Genomic DNA, 10,667 nt, shown 5'->3' with positions numbered 1-10,667 from the left:
CTATCATTTCCCTTCTTGTTGACATTAGTTATTAGAGGGGAGATTCACATTGAACTATGAAAGGATTGGAGGCGTTAGGTTGGGGTATTTTCCCTCTAGCAAGTGGAAGACAGAGTGGGGTTATTCTGTAGCACTCCAATGAGGGGGTCCTCTGTTGAGTTGATATTGATCATCTTTGCGGAAGGCTGTTCATTTGAGCTTCAGGAAGATGGAATGGTTTGCCTTGTTGTGGAATCACCAGGAAGTATTCATGCAGCAGAGGTGGGGTGACCACCAGGCAGCAATTATAACTCTAATTCTGCTCCATAGAGCACTGACCCAAGTTGGCTTAGACCCTTGACAAGCAGGGTAAGAATCACTTTCCCTTTTTAGTTTTCCTTGCACTATACACATTGGCATAGTGAGGCAGCTGGGTGGGTGGTATAATAGTTAGAGTGAGAAGACCCCTATTAAAATCTCTCCTTTGACAGTCACCAGCCAGGTGAGCCTAGGTAAATAAATCACTTTACCTCTAGTAGATCTCTAAGACATAGCTACTAAGTTTAAGGCAGATTGTGATCTATGCAGGGCACTGACACGTGGACACATGTGGGGGTGTTGGAGCCAGCTCAAACTGACTCATAAGAGCTGATTGATTGTTAAATTTTCTTTGTGAACCTTTACACCTTGGAAATTGGCAAAGGGTACAAATCAAGGTTCGATTTATTGTATTGTTGATTGTTTGTTAGACTTAAAATGATGGATAAAAGGTTAACAATATAGCTTAACCTTCAAAGTATGTTGTATACGCATTTGTTTTATTTTGGGTTTTTTAGAGAGCTGGCTGTTAAATATTTACCAGCACATCCCGGCATGTATATATCTGTGTTCATGGTGTCTCCCATGTTAGATTAGAATGTAAGCCCTTTGAGGGCAATGACTGCTTTGTTTGGGTCTTTGTGCCCCAGGGGCCGGTGTCGAACAAATGGAGTAAGTGACACTCAGATTCTAAAGTCAATGAAAGATTTTTTTAATACTGCATTTTAAGCGAGAACATCTTAACAAAGAAGGGGTACTTTAACTTAATATGGTACAACAGAGAAACCATACGTAAAAGTTTCTAGGATCTAACACTCTACTGCATATTCATGTTTTCACTGGAAAAGACCAAAAGCCAAGCTGAACTGAGCATATAAAGCATCAATTAATTATAACCATAGGACTTCAGCTGGTTAGGGTTAAGCTCACACATTATTCGCATCATTCATCAAATTGAAAGGGCATTTTTATGCCTTTTTTTTAAAACGTACACACATTTCTCTGCAAAATGTAGTATATATGGAATATCTGCTTCAGTAAACAAAGCTTAATTTATAAACACAATTGAAACAGCTCAAGGATGAATAGTTTTGGTGCTAAACTGGAGTTAGGATTTGCACATAGGTAAAGCCAGCGGGGACCATTAGGGCCGATTAATAGGGTTGTGCCACTGCTAGACAGTAAGAGCTACCTCCTTAAGGGGGGCAAATAAAAGGTTAGTTCTCTTGGAAGGAATAAATCACATATGTACTTAAAAAGACTAAAACTTCTGGGGGGGGGGTCTACAAATGATCAATTGCAACAGGCTTGGTTTGGCGTGAGCGGCTTACAAAAGCTTTTGATGTTGCGGTATTCAATGCAGCCAACGTCTTCAAGTTTCATGCTACAATTTCTGTTCTTCACATAGCACTGAAGGCATCAAAGGTAACAACTCAATGAACTAGATAGCTTCAGATAATGGATGGCATGGGTATGGATATACTTTTTAATAGAAATTTCCTTCAGTACATGACGGGAGGCTTGATGTACACCTGGCTCTCTGAAAGAGGAAAAACAACATGGAAAAAAGAAAGGAGTTAGGCAATTTGAAAAAGAAGTCACCATATCTTAGAGGGAATGTTCCATAACAGGGCCCAGTGAGAGCTTACCACCTTTTTTTTTTTTTTCATTTATGTAATCCAGTGTTCACTGAAAATGAACTCTGAGGCTATGTCAATATGCATGGAAGAAGAAGCACTTGAAATACTGATCACATATCCACTGGTTAACCTGGGCACAGGCAGAGGCACCTTCAGCGAGGTGGCACAGTGGAGAGAGCACTGGGCCTGGAGTCTGGAAGATCTGAGTTCAGATCCAACCTCAGATACTTGCTAGCTGTGGGACCCTGGGCAAGTCATTTGCCTTTATTTCAGTTTTTCAACTGTATAATAATAGCACTTATTTTGCAAAGTTGGTGTGAAGGTCAAATGAGGTACTATTTGCAAGGTACTTAGCAGAGTGCTCAGCAGATAAATAGGTGCTGAATAAAATAAATTTTTGTTACTTTTCCCCTTTCACCCTATGCATTATGTATGGGCTCGTCTCCTAAAAGTTATGAGAGTAAGCCAGATGGTTCTCCAAATTTCCTCCAGCTCCCTGGCTGCCATCTGATGTCCTTTTAAAAACACTACATTTTTATTTTAAGAGAGAGATTCTTATTCATCCATTTCTTTGATTAACACTTTTCTTAAGGAAATGGGACGAGAGTCTCATTGGTTAGTGTTTAGGCATGGAAATGGTGACTCGAACCTGTCCTTCCTTCCTCTGAAGTCTACAGCCCTAATCCCTGGCAAAAGGGAAGAACTGGTGTTTCATGTGGATCCCTTTTGTAGAAGAAGCTTCACGATGATTTGACGACTTACGATTTTAGTCTATTAAGCCCTTATTCCTAAAGGAAATTACATGGATTCAACAAAAAGAGATTTTATATTGCAAGGCCACTGGGGACAAGGTCTAGAGCTCATACATTAGTGGTGACCCTCCCCACCCTTATGCTGTTATTGTCACTGACCAGTTACTGTCTCGTGTACTGAACAACAGGCACTTGGACTTCAGCTGGGGCCTTAAGACACGTGATTTTTGGTGGCCTTAAATTTTGGGGTTCACTCTGTTAGAATGTGTCCTTGATGGGGTGAAGTGCATGCACTAGTTAGTTTTTCTCTGTTCCAATGACATGTTCTGCATGTGCGTGCTAGCCAGTTGTCTAACAAAGGACCTTTGGTTTCAAGGGGCACCAAGTAACCAGATGTGGCTAAATCTATAGAAATCCATCATCACCTTTAGAAAAAGTACCCAAGGGGAATGTCTGACAGAGGTGGGTCAGCGATGTGCTCTACATGGGCCAAAGCCTAATGTATACCTATGTGTCAATTTTGCAAATGTTATTACCTTTGATCAGAGCTTACCCTGGGGAAGAGGGGAAAGGATACCCTTCCCTTTGTGTAAACAATCCTATAATGATGACTTTGGGTCTTCACAGGGCAAACTATTACTATTCAGATTATAGATTTAGAGCTAGAAGAGGCACTGGAGGTCAGGTCAGCAAACTCCCCTCCCCTTTTATACGTGTTGAAACTTGGACAAAGGTGAAGCCCCCCCTGCCCTGAGGCCCAGTGGCACATGAACAGGGATCTGAACTGAGATCCTCTGGCTGCAAGGCCAGTATCCCTCCCATTGTCCTACCTTGTTTCCTGGGTCCTTTCCTAAAGCCAGAGAATCCTGGATACTCCAAAAACAAACAAAAATCTTTGTACCAAGATTAGAGAAAAGAGGGTGTTCCGAGTGAACCATATTAGCCAGGGCATTGAGCTGAATATTATACAATGAAATTAATGTGGATAAATAAATGTAAATTCTTATACTTGGGCTGGAAAATCAGTTTTACGAGTACAATGAGGGGGAGACGTAGTGATTATCGCAGTATGCCTGAAACAGATTTGGGGACTTCAGAAGACCGTAAGCTCAGTGTGAATCAGTAGTTTGATACAGTAACGCCCCAAAGCTAATACTGTCTTGGGCTATCTTAAGAGAGCCTCAGCTTTCCAGAATAAGGAGGTGATAGTTCCTCTGTACTCTGCCCGCATCAGATCCTACTGGGACATTCATATTCAGGAAGGACACAAGTAAGCTGAAGAGGAACCAGGGCAATGAGTCTATGTCATGTGAAGATGAGTTGAAGGGACTGGGCACGTCTAGGCTGGTGAAGAGAAGATGAGGGATGGGCTAGGGGGCACTGGGAGCAGAGTATGTATTCAAGTACTTACTGTGAGGACTGCTGTGTATGTGGAGAAAGGGATTAGCCCTAGAGGGCAGAACTAGGAGTCACAGAGAAAAGGTGCAAAGAAAAAAAATGGAGGTTAATTCCCTAACACTTAGAGCTGCCCTGCCCCTGCCTCCATGGAATGGGCTACCTCGATTCCTTTCTATGCATTTATTAGTTAAATTGTAGGGCAGGGGCTCTTTTTTGCATGGGGTTAGACTGGATGGCTACTGAGTTCTCTTCCAATGAAAAATGCTACTGACTGTGGTTGTATGTAAGGCCAAACTAAATTATTAGAAACTTGTCCACCTCCTCTCACTCTATGTCCTCCCTCACTGGGATTTGGGGAAGGGAGAATGACTTGCTTTTTTCCAGGACAAAGGGTGAATGAAACAGGGCCCACGTTTTTGAAACTGGTGCGCCTTGGGAGTTTGCTTGTTTAACTGCTTCATGGATTCATTAGACAATGGCTTGAGCCCCCCCATGGCCTAAGTTTCAAGGGCCCACTCTTCAGGGGCCATTGTGACAGATGGGAATTTTACCAGTTCTGAAATTGGTCCCATGTAGTAAAGGTACACGTATCTAACACACTATACCCATTTACCACAAGTCCCCGAGCGTTTGCAAAACAACTTCCAAAAGGAGAATACCACATTCCATCCTAATGGATACCTGTCTGTATACCCTACTTTGCCCTTCAGGAAGTAGAAAAGGTACCATGCCCATTCTACTGTTCATAGTTGAAGAGACCAATAGTGGACTTGCACTCTTTGGAAAAGGTGCCTATTTAAAAGGCTAATCAGAAATAAATGCAAGCTTCTTGAGGCCTCCCCAGTACTTAGCACAGTGACTGGCACACAGATACTTGATAAATGTGTTGTGGACTGAAACCAAAGGAGAACAACTGTTCAGCAAAGAGGGAGATGGTACAAATGTGCATCCACTCTGCTGGGCCAAGTACAATGGATTGAGAATTCATCATGTTACACACTTTACTCCCAATCTGGGGGATAGCAGCGAGAGGTGATTAGTGTGGAGGATGCTGTCTAATGTTGACAGATCTCCCATTCCTGCTTTACATATGCCAATACTGACTCCTCTGAAGGCCAGAACCCAATATTGACCTGCTGACTGACACTGATCCTTGGAGCAATCTCCAAGTTTGCCACATTTCAATTTCAAAATGCATCTCAGCTCTAATATGAGTGATTTATCATTTAGTAGTAGCTGTCAAAGTAAACTCCTAGATAAAACAAAAACATCTGGAACCATAAACAGAGGAGAGCAGTAGCTGAATTTTAATCCAAAGCCAGCATGCTCACTTCATTAGGAACAGGAAACAGCTAATTAGGAATTGAATGTTTCATGTTTTTCAGAGGGTTTATACTTGAGCTCCAAACAGAGATGATCTAATGTGCATTCTGGATGTAAACAAGAATTAAGATCACGGAGAATAAGGGAGGAGGCCTCTCCAGAGCATGGGATCCTGTGAGCAAGAACTCCCACTTGGGGACTTCTGAAGGACAGATTTTATGACTTTAGGCCTTTTTGATAGCAAATGGGGGGGGGGGTTTACTTGATAAAGGGGGTTATGGTTTGGCTTGTTTTCTTTTCAAAAAAAGAACTTCCCCTGTTCCTCCATGAGCATTGTACTGACCTTTGGCCGCGCTGCTTTTAGTATGGGTAGGCAATCAGTGTGCCCCCTCTGTGTTCCCTTTACAGGATACATACCGAGTAGCCCCACATGACAGGAACCTAAGACTTGCCTTCAGTAGCCCACCAGCACTGGGAAGATAAGGTCAGATGGAGGAATAGGCCAAGATACAGTGGGGAAAGAGGCAAGGTCATAAGAAGGGGCCCAAAGAGCGTATGAATCCTGGGATGAGCCTTCCTCTCAATCACAAGGTCAGAGCTTCAGAGCTGAAAGGGACTTACAAGGCCATCCAGTCCAACCCCATCATTTGAGAAGAGGAAATGGAGGCCCAGACAGGGAAAGAGGCTTGTTCAAGGTCCTCCAGGTGTTTTCATTGCAAATTCTCTCTCCCACCCTGTTCCCTGCACCACATCCTTCTATAGAGAAGGCTTGACAATGCACCATCTCTGGAGAGAGCCTGCTGTCCAAATGCCACCTCTGCCCCAGAGGAGTGCTTTGTTTTTAGAAGCAAATAAGCTCGTTAATGAAGCATGTCTGTCCAAGGTACACAGAGATGGGAGATGGAAATGCATGTGTTAAGAAGGCGAGAATTCATCCTGAGCTAATGCCTAGGACAGAAGCCCTTCAGAGGCCTTGCCTGAGCAGTGGAACCACCTCCTAGCAAAGCTCTGGCTCAAATAGCATGTTTCTGAGGCTCAACTAAGGAAAATTAAATTTTCCAGAAACCTAATATTTTCTCTATTATAGAAGTGGATGACATGTTGAAGTACTCCTTGCTTACATCTTTCTACAGAAAAACAACAGCAGGGACTTGAGAACTGACTTTAAATCCTGTGTCTCTGTCACTTCTAGGCTGGGTGGCCTCTGACAAGTCACTGAACCTCTCTGAGCCTCAGTTTCCCCATCATTAAAATAGGGAACATCATAGCACTTACTTCACAATGATCTTGAGATGAGATCAAAGAATGTACGAAAGTGCTTTGCTAATCTTACAGCATTATGTAATTGTGAGCTACTATTTTCATCATCATTCACTATTTTCATTATACAACATGTAATATTATATAGATACACATATATAAAAGATATATATATATATACATAAACAGATATACATATATCTATGATATTCCTTCATTTACAATTCATGAAGAGGTCATAAAAGGGGACTGATTTTCTTGTGAGACACGAGTTGACGCCTCGTATATTTATTCACTTCCTAAATGGAACCTCATTCTTTCTATTTCCTACCCTTCTCCACCATGCCATCTTTCTAAACTTGCTTGATTTCAGTGATAACACCTAGAGGAGAGATGGTTCCCCACACCCCACACCTCCCTAATTGCTTCTAGCATGTCAACTATTTGTAATCTGGCCTCTTTCTGCCTTTGGTAAACTCCAGAAGCCAAATGCCTCCATGAGATCAGAACTTCAATCCAGTGGTGGAAAGCCCAGGGTGTCATTTTGATTGGAATTAATTAAAAGGGGGATGGTCACTTGGGGAGAGACAATGCGTGGGCTACCACAGAAGCCTAACGATCAGGCCCGAACATGTCCTTTGTATGAGATGGTGGACTCTTCATACATTGGAACCTAATTCTAGGGCCCACAGAAAAGTGGTGTTATGGATTAAACATTGCTGAGAGTCAGGCCCCTTAGTTGGGGAAGTTAGTCTTTGAAAGAGCCAGTTAAAAATCAGTACTGTAATGGTGCAAGACTTCCTGTCTCAGCCTGTGGTCAGCACAAAGCAGAAAGTGAATGGTGCCTCTGAGCCATGAAGTGATCTGATCTTGTCCATCTTCTCCCCCTTGACCTTCCTGTGCCCTGGCCCTGCCCCAATCCTTTCATTAAGTCTGGTCCATCAAATCTCACCAACATCTCATACACAACTGACTTACTCCACTCACATAGTTTCCACCCTGGTTCAAGCCTTCCGTCTTTCTTCTCTCTAATCCATCCTCCATACAGCTGCCAAACTGATATTCCTTAAAGCACAGGTCTCTCAATATCACCCCTTTGTCACACTTAGAAAATTCCGCAACACTCTTTTATATCAGGCTAAAGAGATTGCATTTTACCCCCAAAGCCTTCCATGTCTGTCTCCCACCTTTCCAATTATTTTATATTACATATTTGATGTTATCTCCTTCACATAACTGTTTGAGGCTTTTTTTTGTTGTTTAAGCAAGCTGGCTTGATAACTGTGATGATACATGATCTTCCCATCTTCCATCTCTGGGCCTTTGTGAAAATCACGTTCTTTTCACTTTCCTGCCCTCCTTGAAATTACTTTGTACACATGTCTTTCCTTGCCTGTGTATGTGCTATATCCTTCCTCACCATAGCTAAAGGACAAAGGCTGTTTAATTTTGTTCCTAGTGCCTAGCTTACAGTTTGTTACATTGAACTGATTTTAGTCTGGTAGCTGAGGCCAGCTTAGAGAACAATAAATGAGGCTACTAAGCCTATATCTACTATTTTTTTCCCTATCCCCATCCTTCCCTGCACCTCCCCCCAACCACTGCCATTGCCAAAGCAATGACCTTCTTACAATGGTATTGCTCTCTTGGCAAAGATCTGGAAGTCCTAGCATGAAGGATGAAATGATTTGCTTCAGTGGTAATGGGTCAAAGAAAGACCCAAGTATGGTTCAACCCAGAAGCTTTAAACCTCTTGTCATAACACACGTGCTAAATTGTATTTCATGGCTCTGGTGTGTTAGCGTTTACAAAGTGCTTTGCTTATTTACCACACCCCTGTGAGAAATGTGGTTCAGGTATTATTCTCATTCTACTTAGGAGGTGTTTGAGGCTCTGAGATGATGATAGGATTTAGAATAAACAGGGACCTTAAAGATCACTGAATTCAACCACATTATTTTCTAGATGATGAAACTGAGCCTTCAGGAGTCCAGAGTAGAGGTAGTACTCTTTCCCCCTACAGTACACTGCTCAGCTCTAGAAAGTTATATGCAAAGCGCAGCCTCTCTAAAGTCATTAGAATCGGAGTCTCAAGCAAGGATAACATTTCCTTTTACCTACTGACATGATCTGAGCAAGCAAGATTGCTTTCTGTAGTATGATGACGGAGAGTTCCGTATTTGGTTCCAAATAATTATGTCACTAGACAGGTAGGCCCCTCCTACAGCATCCTGCTCATGCCAGGGAGTAGCCAGCCTTTCAGTATCAGGGCTCTGGCTACACAGAGAACCACCACATTTCCAAACAGCAAACAGAGACTACCTCCTATCTAGTCAGCGCATTTAGCTACGAGCCAGGTCCTCATTTTTAAAGCCTTTTGCTATATTACAGCCTCACTACTTGAATAAATCTGTGTATAACAAATGAATTCTTTGAGTAGGGTTATTCCTTAATCAAATATTCATTTATGTATGTTTCATTCTATTAAAACGGAAATGAGACTAAGGTGAGCAAAACTGTAGACTGACAGTAGTTTCAAGCATAATCTCATTCTCGAGGGGCAATAATGACAATAGAAAAATAGCATAAATGATACGATGCCCTACCACTAAAATATGCTTATGAGCCCCTAGTGCTTGTTCTCCCACTTTACAGCCTCCAGTGAAATCCATGACTAGGCTTAATAAGCAAGCTGCTCCCAAAGCTCCCAAAGGGGGCTTCCCCCATAGTGTACAGTAGAGGGCTTGAGCTTTGCCCAGCATTGGGTCCTTTGTGAATCGCTGTCCCTACCCCTCAGGACAGCACTCCCTTTCCACACAGAGGAGTGACTGCAAGCTAGCTCCTGCTCTTTGTTTGTCAACAAGACAGGCCTTTGAGCTTTCGTGAAGATGTAATTTAATATAAAATCCCGATATTAATTTTTCTACAGCCATACTGGTTTATTCTTCTAGATTTGGCCCTGACAGTTGTGAGGCTTACTAATGGCTTTGTTGCTGGTTCACTGTGGGCTAGGAGTCATTCTTGGAACAGCCCCAGGAGCAAACTAGATAAGGTTTCTTTTGAAGTGTTAAGTGTGTTGTTTATTCTTTGGCATGGTATCCTTTTCCAAAGAGTAAGGGAATAAACATTTATATAGCACCTACTATGTGCCAGGCACTGTGCTAATGAAACACTTTATAAATATTATCTCATTTGACCTTCACAACAACCTTGGGAGGTAGGTGCTATTATGATCCCTATTTTATAGTTGAGGGAACCAAGGCAAACAGAGGTGAAATAATTTGCCCAGGGTCACGCAGCTAGTAAGTGTCTGTGGACAGATTTGAACATGGGTCTTCCTGACTCTATAGGCCCAGTGCTCTATCCACTGTATCACCTAGCTGCAAGAAAGCTTCTGCTTTGGTTAACATGTGCATCAAGAGTTACAGGTGCCCCAACAGTTTGTTTGTACTGTTATCATCACAGTCATCGCTGCAGAGTTCCTTTTTGACTCTTTTTCTCTTTCCCTGGATGTTCCCTTCACCTACTATCCAGGGTGCTGAAGTAGTTATTTTGAGTTCTGTATAGGGCATACCTTGTAAAATATTGATAGCCTCCACGTTTATAGAAGCACTTTCTGTTTACAAAGGGCTTTTGGCAACTACCTAATTTGGTCGTCACAGTGGCCCTAGGAGATAGGGAGTGAAAGTATCTTGAGGAATTCTTTATTAGAGGCAGCAGGACATGGTAGAGAGAGCCCTCATGCAACTGGTCTCTGGGTAAGCCACTTGACTTCTCATCTACTTCTCAAGGTTGTTGTGAAGATGACTTGAAATATTTTGTGAAGCACTTGGAAAATCTTAAATGTCATATATACACATTTGTGTCTATGTGTATACACATATACATGTATAGACATATATGTGTGTGTTGTGTGTATATATATGTGTGTGTGTATATATATACATATATACACACACACATACATACACACACACACACACACACACATATATAT

The 10,667-nt window shown here is 42.2% G+C and overlaps 1 protein-coding gene across 2 annotated transcripts in view; it reads right to left on the bottom strand.

Annotated features, from left to right (window-relative positions):
- Positions 1–1,021: 1,021 nt before the first annotated feature.
- Positions 1,022–10,667, bottom strand: part of DACH2 (dachshund family transcription factor 2) — a 415,832-nt gene continuing 406,186 nt past the window's right edge. For both annotated transcript variants that reach the window (XM_027839863.1, XM_027839873.1), the window contains one exon: positions 1,022–1,837. In XM_027839863.1, the coding sequence (XP_027695664.1) occupies positions 1,800–1,837 (38 nt within the window). In that variant the 3' untranslated portion in view covers positions 1,022–1,799. The remainder of the gene's footprint in view (positions 1,838–10,667) is intronic.

Source organism: Vombatus ursinus, unplaced genomic scaffold (genome assembly GCF_900497805.2).
Source record: "Vombatus ursinus unplaced genomic scaffold, bare-nosed wombat genome assembly UNPS02004691.1, whole genome shotgun sequence".
NCBI classification, from domain to species: Eukaryota; Metazoa; Chordata; class Mammalia; order Diprotodontia; family Vombatidae; genus Vombatus; species Vombatus ursinus.
The sequence above is the reverse complement of the archived record's forward strand: the minus strand, read 5'-3'. Positions and strand labels throughout refer to the sequence as shown.